Raw genomic sequence first — 17,905 nt, 5'->3', positions numbered from 1 at the left:
AAATGGGTTAATTATTTTCAAGTGATCATCAACCCTCTGATATTACAGATTGACCTCACTACCTGTGTTAATGTAGCAATCCTGTCACAATGAATGCTCTGGTTGTGAGATCAGTTGTTAAGAAATGGGCAAAGATTAGGGCACTATTCTTGAGTGTATATATAAGAACTGGTTTCCACCTGAAGGGGGAGAGGGGAGTCTGTACCTGTCTTCTTCAAAATACTCTGCTTGGATTTGCTTTTCCGGCACAGCGTGGCCGGTGAAAGCCGGGCGACCACGCTCCCGGGATCTACCCGGCTCGCAATGCCTCGCAGGATTCAACGCAATCTTGAGATGTTGCAAATGGAATCCTAACCACAATGGGCGGGATCAGTTTTTGACAAATCTTCATATTGAAAATGAAAATGAATGAAAATCGCTTATTGTCACGAGTAGGCTTCAATGAAGTTACTGTGAAAAGCCTCTAGTCGCCACATTCCGGCGCCTGTCCGGGTAGGCTGGTACGGGAATCGAACCGTGCTGCTGGCCTGCTTGGTCTGCTTTAAAAGCCAGCGATTTAGCCTTGTGAGCTAAACCAGCCCCAAAATGAAATGAAATGAACATCGCTTATTGTCACGAGTAGACTTCAATGAAGTTACTGTGAAAAGCCGCTAGTCGCCACATTCCGGCGCCTGTTACGGGAATTGAGGCTGTTACGGGAATCGAACCGTGCTGCTGGCCTGCCTTGGTCAGCTTTCAAAGCCAGCGATTTAGTCCAGTGTGCTAAACAGATTTTTGAGCGAGGCAGTAAGCTTCACTCTAATGTGCAGATTCCCGAGGTACCTGAGACATTGAGATTCAATCCCTTCATCTCGGGTCCTTGGGCGAGCGCCGTTTGGTACTGGTCCCCACAAACGGGGACCAGACAGAACGGCACTCGTGGGGGGCTCTAAGGGGATCAGCTGCTTACCCTTTGGGCAATGTGGTGTCCTGGCACTGGCGCCTTGGCACTGCTAGCCTGGCACCCTGGCAATGCCACCTGTGTGCCAAAGTGCCCAGATGGCACTGTAAACTGCCAGGGACAGAGTTCCAGCCTGGCGCTGCCAAGATGCCAATTTAAAAAAGGCGTCCAAATCTCTTGCCCCAACAGGGAGTTCCTGCGAACGGAGCTCCCCATTGTAAAGAAACAGTGCTCTATGCGGCCTCTCCCTTATTCAAAGCGATTCGTGTTGAATAGCCATGTGTTTCTCGGCACTGCCAATGAGCAGCCAATTATAACAATCTGTGCCCTCTAATATTGGACAATTATCCTCAATATTTGCTGCTGATTTATAGTCCCATTGGCCTTTCCTCTTAAAACAGGAAATTCTGGAAATACTCATCAGGCAGGAAATGTTTCAAGTCAACTATCTTTCATCGGACAGTTAGTGGTTTTCCCATTGGTTACTGTTAAGCAAGCAGCAGGTGTTAATGCAGTTAGCTCACAGTGGCACCTTCCCCTGTTCACAAGCTTTGCTTTCCTGTATCAGAGCTATTTAATGCTCTTAGCTGAAAAGAGTGTACCAAGGTGGTTCACGAGGAAAATGAGCAGTCAGACGGCAGGGTGACGGAATCCTTGGTTGAAGTCAACACAAGGAATAAGAAACAGCAGCGAACTAACGGCCCCTCAAACTTTCTCTGCCATTCATTGAGGCCATAGTTGATCTCACTTTCCTGCTTGTTGGAATTTGAGAAGGCATTTGAAATAGAGAGTAAGGCAGAGAGGCTTAGGGCAAGAATTCTAGCAGTTAGGCAAAATCAGTCACAGTCATTTCCACCACTGGGTCAGTTACGGTGCACTGAGGAGGGGGCAAAGAGTGCATAGAATGGCTCATTTGGACAGGCATATCAAACTTGGGGAAGTTACAGTGATCGAATGGGCCCAGATTTGTGGAGTGAGATGTGGATTTTAAATGAAATGGGGATGAGCAGTCGTCAACTCATTGAAGATTGGGTGCTGAATGAGGAGGACATGCACAGCAGAGGATATGTGGATGAGAAATTGGGAGAGATTAAAGATTATGGATGGAGGAGCGTGACAGACTAGCAAGGAAAGTGACAGTCACAGAATCCATTGCAGAGGGGCCCTTCGGCACATCGAGTCTTCACTGGCGCATGAAAAACACCTGAGACGGAATTCTCCCAACGGGAGACAAAGGGCGGAATTCTCTGCTCCCCATGTGGTGTGGGAGTATCATGGGAGGGCCTCACGACATTTTTTGCGCCCCCAGCGATTCTCTCCCCCCCCCCCCCCCCCCCTCGGAAAAATCGGCGCTCGCTGTTTTTCACGGCGAACGGCGATTCTCCGAGCCCGATGGGCCGAGCGGCTGGCCCTTCTCGCCCGTTTCACCACGGCAGCAACCACACCTGGTCGCTGCATTCGTGAAACGGGCGCCAGATGCCCGTTTGGGGCATCTAGGGGCCCGATTTGGACGGGAGCACCGCGTCTGTGCTCGGGAGGGGACAGGCCCGCGATTGGTGCCCACCGATCGTCGGGCCAGCGTCCAAAACGGACGCACTCTTTCCCCTCCGCCGCCCGGCAAGATCAAGCTGCCACGTCTTGCCGGGCGGCGGTGGAGAAAGACGGCACCGCGCATGCGCGGGTTAGTGCCGTCTGTGCACTGATGTCATCCGCGCATGCGCGGGTTGGAACCGGCAACCCGCGCATGCGCGGATGACATGAGAAAAGCGCCGTTTCCGCGTCATTTCCAGCGTGACGAGGTCGCGGCCGGGAACGAGGGGGGCCCGCTCCTAGCCCCCTGGGTTGGGGGTGAATTAGGTGCGGGGAGCGGGCTCCGAGGCCGTCGTAAAGCTCTGCCGATTTCACGACGGCCATCCTGATTTTTATCGGGAGCGGAGAATACCACCCAAAGTGCCGACGCGGGAGTGAAAACCGGAGTGTTTCACTCCGGTGTCGGAGGCTGCTCCTCGCCCCCTATTCTCCCACCCCCAGGGGGCTAGGAGCAGCACTGCGTCAATTTTGCGTGCCGTGACAAAGCGGCACCGTGTAAGTGATGCGGCCGGCGGCGCTTAAATGACGTCACCCGCGCATGCGCAGGTTGGCCGGCGCCAAGCCGCGCATGCGCGGTTGCTGTCCTCCCCACGGGCGTCCCGCAAGACATGGAGGATTGATCTTGCGGGGTGGCGGAGGAAACAAAGTGCGTCCTTTAGAGACGCCGGCCTGCCGATCGGTGGGCAGCGATCGTGGGCCAGACCCCTACTGAGCACCCCGCCCTGGTGCTCGATCCTCCCTCTCTTCCCCCCCCAAACAGGCCGCACATGCAACGTTTGCGTGCTGTTCACACCGGCAGCGACCAGGTGTGGTTGGTGCTGGCATGAACCGGTCGGATTGGGCAGGCCGCTCGTCCCATTTGGGCCTGAGAATTGCCGCTCGCCTGTTAGAAACGGCGAGCGACGATTCTCCGAGCGGCCTGTCGTGAAATGCGGCACGCATTTTGGGGGGGTGGGAGAATCGCGTGCGGGTGCCAGGGTGGCGTGGTGGGAATCGCCCGGCACTCCCGCGATTCTCCCACCCGGCGTTGGGGTTGGAGAATCGCGCCCCTGATCTACCTACCTATTCCCATTTGCGAGCACTTGGCCCACAGCCTTGAATGTTACGACTTGTCATCCTCCCAGGCAATGCATTACCAGCGGGAGCAGGCGGCGTGAGAGGGCCCCGGGGTCCTGGGGGGTGCCCCCACGGTGGCCTGGCCCGCGATCGGGTCCCACCAATTGGCGGGCGGACCTGTGACGTGGGGGCACTCTTTTCCTTCTGCCTTCACCATAGTCTTCACGATGGCGGACACGGAAGTGACCCCCTCCCCTGCGCAAGCGCGGGGATGACGTCAGCAGGGGATGACGTCAGCAGTCGCTGACGCTACGGCGCATGCGCGGTCTTGCGCCAGCCGGCAAAGTGCCCTCGGCCCCGGCTGGCGTGGCGCCAAAGGCCGTTCCAGCTGGCGGGGTGCCAACCACTCCTGCGCCGGCCTAGCTCCTCAAGGTTAGGGCTTGGCCCCTAAAGATGCGGAGAAATCCGCACCTTTGGGGCGGCCCTACGCCGGAGTGGTTCACGCCACTCCAACACGCCGGCACCCCTGCCCCGACGGGTAGAGGAGAATCCCGGCCATGATCTCCCTGCTCTTGTAATCTATGTCTTGATTGATGAAGGAAAGTGTCCTATATGCCCTTTTCACCACTCTATTAACCTGCCTTCAGAGATCTATGGAAAAACATGCCAAAGTGCCTTTGTTCCTTGAAAATTCCCAGTGTCATGCATTCATTGAATACTTCCTTGTCAAATCACTCCTTCCAAAATGTATCATCTCAAACTTTTCAGGGTTGAATTCAGTCTGCCACTTGTCTGCCCATTTGACCACCCCGTCTATATCTTCCTGTAACTTGACACTCGACCTCTGGTTTAGAGTAACCAAGGCTTCTTTATAAAGAGTATCAGCAATATAGTGGAGTTTAAAGCTCAGCTTCGACTCAAACAGAGCAACCAGACTGCCTACTGCTTCTTGAGTGTGGGTGCCCTGGGGGGTGGGGGGCGTCTCCAGTGCATCAGGGGTGCCTTTATTACTTAAACCGCAGTAGTTCTATTAGAACACCCACCAGTGAGATGGTGATAATAAATGGTGACCTCCGCAGTGACACCCACAGAAAGTCATTGATTCAAAAACATTGTATGTTTCCAAGAGGAAGTTAGATATAGCACTTTGAGCGAAGGGGGTCAAAGGCAATGAGGGGAAAGCGGGATCAGGCTATTGAATTGGATGATCAGCCATGATCATAATGAATGGCAGAGCAGGCTCCAAGGGCCGAATGGCCGTCTACTGCTCCAATTTTCTATGTTTCACCCACCCATGCTATGCATGTAAAATTCACAACACTGAGTGGCACAGTGGGTAGCACTGCTGCCTTTCAGCTCCAGGGTCCCAGGTTCAATTCACTGTCTGTGCGGAGTCTGCATGTTTCCCCCCTGTGTGGGTTTCCTCCGGGTGCTCCGGTTTCTTTCCACAGTTCAAAGATGTGCAGTTTGGTGGATTGGCTATTAGTGTTGCCCTTAGTGTTGGGTGGAGTTCTGGGGATTGGGTGGAGGTGTGGGCTTAAGTAGGGTGCTCTTTCCAAGAGCCGGTGCAGGCTCGATGGGCTGAAAATTCTATCCACTGTAAATTCTATGAACAATGTCATTCAGCTCAGTGAGTTTATAGAGTAGCTCAGCCTCCTCCCCCCCCCCCCCTTAATTAATTTCACCCTATCAGCATACTTTTTGATTGTTTATTTTTCTCTCATCTACTTATCTAATTTCCCTTTAAATACATCAAGTCAGCACTTGGTCGACTGGCAGGCCTAATGTTTCTCAGTCATTAATTCCTGCGCATTTCATTTTTATAGAGGTTAGAAACAGAAAAGGAGAGGTCACCCTGTTGGGAGTTTTCTATAGGCCACCTAACAGTTCTAGGGATGTAGAGGAAAGGATGGCGAAGATGATTCTGGAAAAGAGCGAAAGTAACAGGGTAGTTGTGATGGGAGACTTTAACTTTCCAAATATTGACTGGAAAAGATATAGTTCGAGTACATTAGATGGGTCGTTCTTTGTACAATGTGTGCAGGAGGGTTTCCTGACACAATATGTTGACAGGCCAACAAGAGGCGAGGCCACATTGGATTTGGTTTTGGGTAATGAACCAGGCCAGGTGTTAGATCTGGAGGTAGGTGAGCACTTTGGAAACAGTGACCACAATTCAGTGACCTTTACGTTAGTGATGGAAAGGGAGAAGTATACCCCGCAGGGCAAGAGTTATAGCTGGGGGAAGGGCAATTATGATGCCATTAGACATGACTTAGGATGTGTAGGTTGGAGAAGTAGGCTGCAAGGGTTGGGCACACTGGATATGTGGAGCTTGTTCAAGGAACAGCTATTGCATGTTCTTGATAAGTACGTACCAGTCAGGCAGGGAGGAAAGGGTCGAGCGAGGGAACCGTGGTTTACCAAAGAAGTGGAATCTCTTGTTAAGAGGAAGAAGGAGGCCTATGTGAAGATGAGGCGTGAAGTTTCAGTTGGGGCGCTTGATAGTTACAAGGAAGCGAGGAAGGATCTAAAGAGAGAGCTGAGACGAGCAAGGAGGGGACATGAGAAGTCTTTGGCAGGTAGGATCAAGGAAAACCCAAAAGCTTTCTATAGGTATGTCAGAAATAAAAGAATGACTAGGGTAAGAGTAGGGCCAGTCAAGGACAGTGGTGGGAAGTTGTGTGTGGAGGCTGAGGAGATAAGCGAGATACTAAATGAATACTTTTCGTCAGTATTCACTCAAGAAAAAGATAATATTGTGGAGGAGAATGCTGAGACCCAGGCTATTAGAATAGATGGCATTGAGGTGCGTAGGGAAGAAGTGTTGGCAATTCTGGACAAGGTGAAAATAGATAAGTCCCCGGGGCCTGATGGGATTTATCCTAGGATTCTCTGGGAAGCCAGGGAAGAGATTGCTGAGCCTTTGGCTTTGATTTTTAGGTCATCATTGGCTACAGGAATAGTGCCAGAGGACTGGAGGATAGCAAATGTGGTCCCTTTGTTCAAGAAGGGAATTAGAGATAACCCCGGTAACTATAGGCCGGTGAGCCTAACGTCTGTGGTGGGTAAAGTCTTGGAGAGGATTATAAAAGATACAATTTATAATCATCTAGATAGGAATAATATGATTAGGGATAGTCAGCATGGTTTTGTGAAGGGTAGGTCATGCCTCACAAACCTTATCGAGTTCTTTGAGAAGGTGACTGAACAGGTAGACGAGGGTAGAGCAGTTGATGTGGTGTATATGGATTTCAGTAAAGCGTTTGATAAGGTTCCCCACGGTCGGCTATTGCAGAAAATACGGAGGCTGGGGATTGAGGGTGATTTAGAGATGTGGATCAGAAATTGGCTAGTTGAAAGAAGACAGAGAGTGGTAGTTGATGGGAAATGTTCAGAATGGAGTTCAGTTACGAGTGGCGTACCACAAGGATCTGTTCTGGGGCCGTTGCTGTTTGTCATTTTTATAAATGACCTAGAGGAGGGCGCAGAAGGATGGGTGAGTAAATTTGCAGACGACACTAAAGTCGGTGGAGTTGTAGACAGTGCGGAAGGATGTTGCAGGTTACAGAGGGACATAGATAAGCTGCAGAGCTGGGCTGAGAGGTGGCAAATGGAGTTTAATGTGGAGAAGTGTGAGGTGATTCACTTTGGAAAGAATAACAGGAATGCGGAATATTTGGCTAATGGTAAAATTCTTGGTAGTGTGGATGAGCAGAGGGATCTCGGTGTCCATGTACATAGATCCCTGAAAGTTGCCACCCAGGTTGATAGGGTTGTGAAGAAGGCCTATGGTGTGTTGGCCTTTATTGGTAGAGGGATTGAGTTCCGGAGCCATGAGGTCATGTTGCAGTTGTACAAAACTCTAGTACGGCCACATTTGGAGTATTGCGTACAGTTCTGGTCGCCTCATTATAGGAAGGACGTGGAAGCTTTGGAACGGGTGCAGAGGAGATTTACCAGGATGTTGCCTGGTATGGCGGGAAAATCTTATGAGGAAAGGCTGATGGACTTGAGGTTGTTTTCGTTAGAGAGAAGAAGGTTAAGAGGTGACTTAATAGAGGCATACAAAATGATCAGAGGGTTAGATAGGGTGGACAGTGAGAGCCTTCTCCCGCGGATGGAGGTGGCTAGCACGAGGGGACATAGCCTTAAATTGAGGGGTAATAGATATAGGACAGAGGTCAGAGGTGGGTTTTTTACGCAAAGAGTGGTGAGGCCCTGGAATGCCCTACCTGCAGCAGTAGTGAACTCGCCAACATTGAGGGCATTTAAAAGTTTATTGGATAAGCATATGGATGATAAGGGCATAGTGTAGGTTAGATGGCCTTTAGTTTTTTTCCATGTCGGTGCATCATCGAGGGCCGAAGGGCCTGTACTGCGCTGTATCGTTCTATGTTCTATGTTCTATTGAATGCTTTTCGTTGTAGCTTGTTTTTATTTGAATAGGGGCTGGGAGCACCCATTGGATTCATGGAGATGCTGGAGGGTATGAGGGCAATGCAGGCAGTGAAGGCCCTGGGTCCGGATGGTTTCCCAGTAGAGATTTTTTTTGAATGATGTAATGATCGCATAATTTATGAGTTAGTCATTTGACCTACATTCTGACTCACCTAATAACTTCTGTGACTGTTTGCTTTGATTTCGGTGAGAACTGGATTTTTAAAAAACTTTTATTGTGAACAAGTATTGTAGACACTGAAACACGAAATCCGATCCTGCCTTTCAAAGTCTTGATGTGACTGTGAAAGGGTGAGGAATAGATTTATGTAAGAGAAAAAATAAGTTGGTGTTCAAGCTGGAATCACTGAACACAAACCATTTCATGATGCATCGGGACATTTTAATCATTTTATGCTGAGATTTTAAAAGCTAAATTGTTTGCTTTAATTTTCAGACATCAACAGAACGTTTCCTGACAATGTCCACTTTCGCAGGACTGCAAACCCCTCCTTGCAGGATGCACTTTTCAACATTTTACTTGCATATGGAAACCATAACAAAATTATCGGCTATTGCCAGGTATGTGTTGGGTGATTCGATAAGTAGTATCATCTGATCGATGCGCAAGCCAGATACTTTTGAAATATAGACCCTTCCTTCAACCTTACTTCCAAAATCTGCCACTGTCTCCATAAACCCATGTCTGATTTAAAGTAGTATGTTACAGAATGATCAATATCAGGAGTAGAGAGTGGAAGCATAAACTCGATTCATTAAAGATGCACCTGGAATATTGGATATCTGTGGGAGGATGAGCCAGAGGGTGGGTGAGTGTCACCCATTACCCCTCCAGATCTTTGTGTTCTGGTGTCCATAGCAAATTTCTGAAGATTGGTAACATTGAACAGCTTAAATAATTCATACACAAAATAAAATACCCAATATTTTTCTGTCCCTCTATCCGATCCCATCCCATATTCCTTCTGCCGTCCCCCCCCACTCCAGCATCCATCCTTTCTATCCCCGCCCCAAGTTTTGAAATCATGTTCTGCACACCACAGTCCAGGCCAATGATATGTATCAGGAAAAACAAGGGTCTCAACAATTATGGTAGTGGAGTTGGACACTTTAGGAACTTTCAAGCGGTTATTAGATAGGCATATGGAGTGCACTAGAATGATTGGGAGTAGGTTTATTTGATCTTAGTTTCAGACTAGTTCGCCACAATATCGTGGGCCGAAGGGCCTGTACTGTGCTGTACAGTTCTATGTTCTAACACTGTTTTATTAATTCATTTATTTATCTCACAGATATTCTTGTTCTCGAGGGAGTGCAGCAAACGTTTACTTAGACTGATTCCAGGGATGGCGGGACTGTCATATGAGGAGAGATTGACTAGGTTGGGATTGTTCTCGCTGGAGTTCAGAAGAATCCCAAGAACAGGACTAGACAGGGTAGATGCAGGGAAGATGTAACCAATGATGGGTTTGTCCAAAACCAGGGGTCACAGTCTGAGGATTCAGGGCACACCATTTCGGACAGAGATAAGAAGACAAAGAGTGGTGAGCCTGTGGAATTCATTACCACAGGAAGTAGTTGATGCTAAATCGTTGAATATATTCAACAGGCGGCTAGAACATACAGTGCAGAAGGTGGCCATTTGGCTCATCGAGTCTGCACCGACCCACTTAAGCCCTCACTTCCTCCCTATCCTCGTAACTCAATAACCTAACCTTTTTTTTGGTCACTAAGGGAAATTTATCATGGCCAATCCACCTAACGTGCACGTCTTTGGACTGTGGGAGGGAACCGGAGCACCCGGAGGAAACCCACGCAGACGTGGGGAGAAGGTGCAGACTCCGCACAGACAGTGACACAGCGGGGAATCAAACCTGGGACTTTGGCGCTGTGAAGCCACAGTGCTATCCACTTGTGCTACAGTGCTGCCCGCTAGATATTGCACTTGGGGAGAATGGGATCAAAGGCTATGGGGAGAAAGCAGGATTAGGCTATTGAGTTGGATGATCAGCCATGATCGTGATGAATTGCGGAGCAGGCTCGAAGGGCCAAAAGGCCACCTCCTCCTCCAATATTCTATGTATCTATATATCTACTCTCCGTTTCCTGCCATTCAGCCAATTTCTTATCTATGTTCCTTTTATTCCATGAGCTATAACTTTGCTCAGTCTGTTGTGTGGCACTGTGAAAATGCCTTTTGAAAATCCATATAATCCACACCAAAAGCATTGCCCTTATCAACCACCTCCATTACCACCGCAACTAGGGGCTTTTCACAGTAACTTAATTGAAACCTACTTGTGACAATAAGTTATTATTATTATTATTATTACCCAGCAATTTAGTTAAACATGATTTTCCCTGAATGAGTCCATGCTGGCTTTCCTAAATTATCCTGCACCTATCCTGAATTGTTCCACACTATAGTTTCCAGAGGTTTCCCTACCACTGAAGTCAAACTGACTCGTCTGTGGTTACTGGCTTTCTCCTGGCACCCCTATTTGAACAAGAATGTAACCGGATTTAAACTAGTATGGCAGGAGGTTGGGAACCGGAGCGTTAGCTTAGAAGGTTTAATAACTGAAGGGGAAATAGAGAACAAAAATAAGAGAACAACATCACCCTCAGACAGAGCAAAAAAGGTGACAACTGTGAGAAAGGAGCTGGTCAATGCAGGACTGACAATGTTGTACCTAAATGCGCGCAGCATACAGGTCAAGGTAAATGAGCTTTCTGCACACGTTGAAATTGGCCAGTACAATGTTGTGGGCATCACAGAGCCGTGACTGCAAGGGGATCAGTGCTGGGATCGAAATATGCAAGGATATGTGTCCTATCGAAAGGACAGGCAGATGGGCAAAGGGGGCGGGGCTGCATTGTTAGTAAGGAATGAAGTTAAATCGTTAGCAAGGAGAAATATAGAATCAGAGGGCATAGAATCTCTGTGGGTAGAGTTGAGCAATCACAAAGGTAAAAAGACCCTGATTGGCGTTATGTACAGGCCCCCGAGCAGTAGTCAGGCTGTGGGGCAGAAAATAAATCAGGAGATAGAAAAGGAATGTAAAAAGGGCAATATTACAATAATTATGGGGGACTTCAATATGCAGGTGGGCTGGGAAAATCAGGTTGGTAGTGGATCCCAAGAAAAGGAATTTGTGGAATTTGTAAGAGATGTTTTTTAAGAGCAGCTTGTGACAGAGCCTACTAGGGAACAGGCAATTCTGGATTTGGTGTAATGAGGCAGACTTGATTAGGGAACGAATGGTACCCTTCGGGAGCAGTGACCACAATATGATAAAATTTACCCTGCAGTTTGTGAGGGAGTAGCTGAAATCAGATGTAACGGTATTTCAATTAAATAAGGGTAACTACAAAGACATGAGGGAGGAACTGGCCAGAGTTGATTGGAAAAGGAGCCTAGCAGGGCAGACAGTTGAACAGCAATGGCAGGAGTTTTTGGGGGTTATTCGGGAGGCACAACAGAAATTCATCCCAAGGAGGAGGTATAATGCATCCATTTTTTTTTTTAAATATAATTTTTATTGGAATTTTTTTACAGAAAATATAAAACATAACGACAAACAATGAAATGCAACAAAATAACCCATAATAACCGTACCACCCCCAGACCGTATCGACGCATGTATCACATCCCCCCACCCCCCCAACCCCAATGAACAACAAAAGAACTTCAAAATAAATTTAAATTAAATAAACAAACATAGTCATCGTGCAGCACCTTGAATTGGATGAGGCTAAGCCGCGCACACGAGGAGGAAGAATTAACCCTCTCCAGGGCATCAACCCATGTCCCGTCTTCGATCTGTTCACCCAGTTCCCCCTCCCACTTAGCTTTCAGCTCCTCTACTGACGCCTCCTCCACCTTCTGCATAACCTTGTAGATATCAGATATCTTCCCCTCTCCGACCCAGACCCCCGAAAGCACCCTGTCGCTCACCCCCCTCACGGGAAGCGAAGGGAATCCCTCCACCTGCCGCCTAGCAAATGCCTTTACCTGCAGATACCTGAACATGTTCCCCGGGGGGAGCCCAAATTTCTCCTCCAACTCCCCCAGGCTCGCAAACCTCCCATCAATAAATAGGTCCCTCAGCTGTCTGATGCCCGCTCTGTACCAACCCTGAAATCCCCCATCAATGTTCCCGGGGACGAACCTATGGTTCCCCCTTAACGGAGCCTCCATCGAGTCCCCTTCTTCTCCCCTATGTCGCCTCCACTGCCCCCAAATCTTGAGGGTAGCCCCCACTCGTGGTATACCTCGTAGGAGGGAGCGGCCACGGCGCCGTTACCAGGGCCCCCAGGCTTGTATCTCCACAGGACGCCCTCTCCATCCGTTTCCATGCTGCCCCCTCCCCCTCCATTACCCACTTGCGCACCATCGACACATTGGCCGCCCAATAATACCCCGAGAGATTGGGTAACGCCAGCCCCATCCCATCTCTACCCCGCTCCAAGAAGACCCTCTTCACCCTCGGGGTCCCATGCGCCCAAACAAAGCTCATGATGCTGCTAGTAACCCTTCTAAAAAAGGCCCTAGAGATAAAGATGGGCAAACACTGAAAAAGGAACAAGAACCTCGGGAGAACTGTCATTTTGACGGACTGCACTCTACCCGCCAACGATAGCGGCACCATGTCCCACCTTTTAAATTCCTCTTCCATCTGCTCCACCAGCCTGGTAAAATTAAGCTTATGGACAGTCCCCCAACTCCTGGCCACCTGCACCCCCAGGTATCTGAAACTCTTCACTGCCCTCTTAAATGGGAGTCTCCCAATTCCCCCCTCCTGATCACCCGGGTGTACTACAAATACCTCACTCTTGCCTAAATTTAACTTATAGCCCGAGAAGCCCCCAAATTCCGCTAACAGCTCCATCACCCCCGGCATTCCCCCTTCTGGATCCGCCACATACAACAGCAGGTCGTCCGCATACAGTGATACACGATGTTCCTCCCCACCCCGCACCAGACCCCTCCATCTCCCTGACTCCCTCAACACCACAGCCAAAGGTTCAATCGCCAGTGCAAAGAGCAAGGGGGACAGGGGGCACCCCTGCCTGGTCCCACGGTAGAGCCTAAAGTACTCCGATCTCCTTCCATTTGTAACTACACTCGCCATCGGAGCCACGTAGAGCAGCCTCACCCATTTGATGAATCGGTATAATGCATCCATGGCTGACGAGGAAAGTCAAGTACATCATAAAAGCAAAAGAAAAAGCATACAAAGTGGCGATGATTACTAGAAAGCCAGAGAATTAGGAAGCCTTTAAAAGCGAGCAGAGGACACCTAAAAAAGCAATAAGGGGGGAAGAAGGTGAAATATGAGTGCAAGCTAGCTAATAATATAAAAGAAGATAGGAAGAGTTTTTTTCAATATATAAAAGGTAAGAGGAAGAGTTTTTTTTCAATATATAAAAGTTAAGAGAGGCAAAAATAGACATTGGATCACTGGGAAATATGGCTGGAGAAGTAATAATAGGAAACAAAGAAATGGTAGAGGAACTAAATAGTTACTTTGCATCAGTCTTCACGGTGGAAGACACCAGTGGGATGCCAGAGCTCCAGGAGAATCAGGGGGCAGAGGTGAGTGCTGTGGCCATCACTAAGGAGAAGGTTCTGGGGAAACTGAAAGTCTGAGGGTGGATAAATCACCTGGACCAGATGGACTACACCCCAGACTTCTAAAAGAGAAAGAGACAAAGGAGAACCAGTGGACACGATTTATTTTGATTTCCAGAAGGCCTTTGACAAGGTCCCGCCTGGAAGACTGCTAAATAAGTTAAGAGCCCATGATGTTTCAGGATAAGATTCTGGCATGGATAGAGGATTGGCTGACTGGCAGAAGGCAGAGAGTGGAGATAAAGGGATATTTTTCAGGATGGCAGCCAGTGACTAGTGGTGTGCCTCAGGGGTCTGCGCTGGGCCCGCAACATTTCACAATATACATTAACGATCTGGAAGAAGGAACTGAAGGCACTGTTGCTAAGTTTGCAGATGATCCAAAGATTTGTAGAGGGACAGGTAGTATTGAGGAAGCAGGGGGGCTGCAGAAAGACCTGGCCAGGCTAGGAGAGTGGGCAAAGAAGTTGCAGATGGAATACAATGTGGAAAAGTGTGAGGTAATGCACTTTGGAAGGAGGAATGGAGGCATAGACTATTTTCTAAATGAGGAGATGCTTAGGAAATCAGACCACAAAGGGGACTTGGGAGTCCTTGTTCGTGATTCTCTTAAGGATAATGTGGAGGTTTAGTCGATAGTTCAGAAGGTAAATGCAATGTTTGCATTCATTTCTAGAATACAAAGCAGGGATGTACTTCCGAGGCTCCATGAGGCTGTGGTCAGACCCCGTTTGGTGTATTGTGAGCAGTTTTGGGCTCCATATCTAAGAAAGGCTGTGCTGGTCTTGGAAAGGGTCCAAAGGAGGTTCACAAGAATGATCCCTGGAATGAAGACATTGCCATATGAGGAACAGTTGAGGACTCTGGGTCTGTACTCGTTGGAGTTTAGAAGGATGAGGGAGGATCTTATTGAAACTTGCAGGATACTGCGAGGTCTGTCTAAAGTGGATTTGGAGAGGATGTTTCCACTCGTAAGAAAAACTAGAACCAGAGGACACAATCTCAGACTAAAGGGATGATCCTTTAAAACTGAGATGACGAGGAATTTCTTCAGCCAGGGGGTGGTGAATCTGTGGAACTCATTGGCGCAGAAGGCTGTGGAGGCCAAATCACTGAGTGTCTTTAAGAAAGAGATAGATAGGTTTTTGATTAATAAGGGGAATCGGGGGTTATGGTGAGAAGGCTGGAGAATGGGATGAGAAAAATATCAGCCATGATTGAGTGGCGGAGCAGGCTCGATGGGTGGAGTGGCCTAATTCTCTAGTTCTCCGGGACCATGCCAGTGCCTCTGAAATTTCCACCCTCACCTCCCTCATTATCCTTGGATTCATCTCAACCGGTCCTGGTACCTTAACAATTTTAAGTAAAGATAGCCTTTATGCCGCCTCTTCCTTATCAATTATAAATTCTTTTGAGTTTTTAAAAACTCATTCTTGGGATGTGGGTATTGCTGGCTTGGCCAGCACTTATTCCCCAGCTCTAATTTCCATTGAGAAGGTAGTTGGTGAGCTCCCTTCTTGAACGATTGCAGGTCCTACGTACCAATTACTTCGCCTCCCTCACCTTGGCCTGGATAACATATTCTTCCTTTGTAAAGACAGAGGCAAAGTACTTGTTTACTATCTCCACATACAAGTCTCCTTTTTTTAAAATCCCAAATTGGCCCCACTCTCTTTTACCACCCGTTTACACACTTATAGAAGACCTTGGCATTCCCTTTATGTTCGCTGCTAATTTCTTTTTAGACTCCCTAATTACTTTTCTGATTAGTTTCTTTAACTTCCCCTCTGGTCCTTCTATATTCAGACTGTCTCTCCATTGTATTTTCTACGTGACATCTGTCATACGGGTACTTCTTCCATTTCACCTTCTCTCCTGTCATCCAGGATGTTCTAGATTTCTTGGTCCTATCTTTCCCCTTCAAGGGAATATTCTTTGACGTTGCCTCCAATACTAAGATGCCTCATTGCTCCATCACTATCTTTCCGGCCAATATTTGATTCCAGCCCACTCAACTCGGATGCATTTTCATTCCATCGAAGTTGGCTTTCCCCCAAATAATTATCTCTGCTTTGGGTTGTTTCTTGTCCTTTTGCATAGCCAACCTAAACTTTATGATACTATGGTCACCATCTCCTAAATGCTCTCCCATTGATATAATGATCCACTCGGGCCAATTCATTCCCCAGAATCACGTGCCTGCCCTCCAAATTGCTCCAGATAAAATCTTGAACACATTGAGCAACTCTCGCACCTCTTGTCCTTTTGCACTATTCCTAACCCAATCTATATTTGGATAATCAAAGTCCCCAAGCTGATTACTGTATAATTCTTGCACCTCTGTAATTAAAATAAAAAATATTTTGTTGAAGCATTTGTAATTTTCACAGTTTAACACACTAACATTTCTTAAACAACCGTGCCAACCGACACGCAAAACATCGAAAAGAACAAAAAACAGAAACAACGTCCCCTACTACCCCCGCCCTATTCCTTAATTACCCCAATACTAAGTTCCCTGTCCTTATCTAACATTGCCATGCCTATTGTTTACCCCCTCCCCCACCCACCCTTACTGCTGACGTTCAATTTTCTTTGAAGAAATTGATGAACGGTTGCCATCTCCGGGCGAACCCCTGAGTTGATCCTTTCAAGGCAAACTTGATTTTTTCCAGACTGAGCAAACCTGCCATATTGCTGACCCACACTCCTGACTTATGGGGCTCTGAGTCCCTCCATCCCAGCAAAATCCGTCTCCAGGCCATCAGATAGGAGAAGGCCAGGACATCGGCCTCCCTCCCCCACCTTGGCCCCCGGATCTTCCGATACCCCAAATATTGCCAGTTCTGAACTCGCAGTTACCCTCCCTTCTAGGACTTCTGACATAACATCCGCAAATCCCTGCCAGAATCCCCTCAATTTTGGACATGCCCAAAACATATCTACATGGTTCGCCGCCTCTGTAATTTCTTTGCAAATTTGTTTCTCTACGTCCCTTCCACTAGTTTTTATTAAATGTATTTTATTACAGGTTTATTCAAATATATAACAACACAAATCAATAATATTCTCAAAACACCCCCACAGTTCAGTTTGTTTAATGATTCCCCCCCCCCCAAACCCAACAAAGAATTCCTCAAATATTGTCATGAACTGTCCCCACCGTGTCTCAAAGCCCTCCACTGATCCCCTCAACTCGAACTTAATCTTTCCAACTGAAAGGAGCCATACAGGTTCCCAGCCAGGCCGCCACCCCGGCGGCAGCACCGACTGCAATACAGCAATATCCTTTGCCGGGCAATTAAGCAGCGAAGGCCACGGCATCAGCCCTCCTCCCCTCCATCATCTCCGGCATTTCTGACGCCCCAAAGGGTCTGGCCTGACCTCTCCCCACACCATCTTCAATAGAGTCCTGAACACCGCTTCCCAGTATCTCTCCAACTTCCCAGAACATCTGCGCATGATCCGCTGACCCTCGCCCACACTTCTCTCACTTGTTTGCCACCACCTGGAAACCCACTCATCCTCGCCTGGGTCATATGCACCCTGTGCACCGCCTTGAATTGAATCAAGCTCATCCTCGTACACAAGAAGTTGAATTTACGTTGTGCATTGCCTCACTCCACACTCCCCATTCTGTCTCTTTCCCCCCCCCCCCCCCCCCCCCCAACTCCTCTTATTTATTCTTCATCCTCCCACTTGCTCCCCCAGCCAACCATATATATTGCCAATCCTGTCCTCCCCTCCACATCCGGGAGCAGCAGCTCTTCCAGCAGGTTATACTCCGGCAGCTTGGGAAACTCCATTTCTTCCGTGTGAAATCCCTCACTTGCATATACCTGAATTAATTTCCTTTCAGCAACTCCACTCTCTCCCGGAGCTCTTCCAGACCTGCAAGCTTCTCTTCCACGTACAAATCCGCCACCTTCACCAGCCCCATCTCCCTCCAATTCCCATACATGCCATTCATCTCCCCTGGCTTAAACCTGTGGTTTCCACACAACGGTGTCAGCACCGACATCCCCTCCATCCTAAAGTTTGTCCTCAACTGGTTCCACACCCTGATCGTAAACTGTACAACCAGGCTAATCATGTACCTCCCTGGCGCCAGTTGAAGTGATGCCGTCACCATGGTCCTCAAGCTGGACCTCCAACAGGACTCCTCCCTCCCTTCCACCAGTTGGTGGTGTATGCACTACACCAATGTCATCACACCTGTTCAT

The 17,905-nt window shown here is 48.3% G+C and overlaps 1 protein-coding gene across 1 annotated transcript in view; it reads left to right on the top strand.

Moving 5' to 3' along the window:
• LOC119969306 (growth hormone-regulated TBC protein 1-A-like) overlaps positions 1-17,905 on the top strand; it is a 99,985-nt gene that overhangs the window by 42,033 nt on the left and 40,047 nt on the right. The window contains exon 4 of the mRNA XM_038802758.1: positions 8,484-8,608. Within this exon, the coding sequence (XP_038658686.1) occupies positions 8,484-8,608 (125 nt within the window). The remainder of the gene's footprint in view (positions 1-8,483; positions 8,609-17,905) is intronic.

Source organism: Scyliorhinus canicula, chromosome 7 (assembly GCF_902713615.1).
Source record: "Scyliorhinus canicula chromosome 7, sScyCan1.1, whole genome shotgun sequence".
Lineage (NCBI taxonomy): Eukaryota > Metazoa > Chordata > Chondrichthyes > Carcharhiniformes > Scyliorhinidae > Scyliorhinus > Scyliorhinus canicula.
This window is presented reverse-complemented; position numbering and strand designations above follow the sequence as displayed.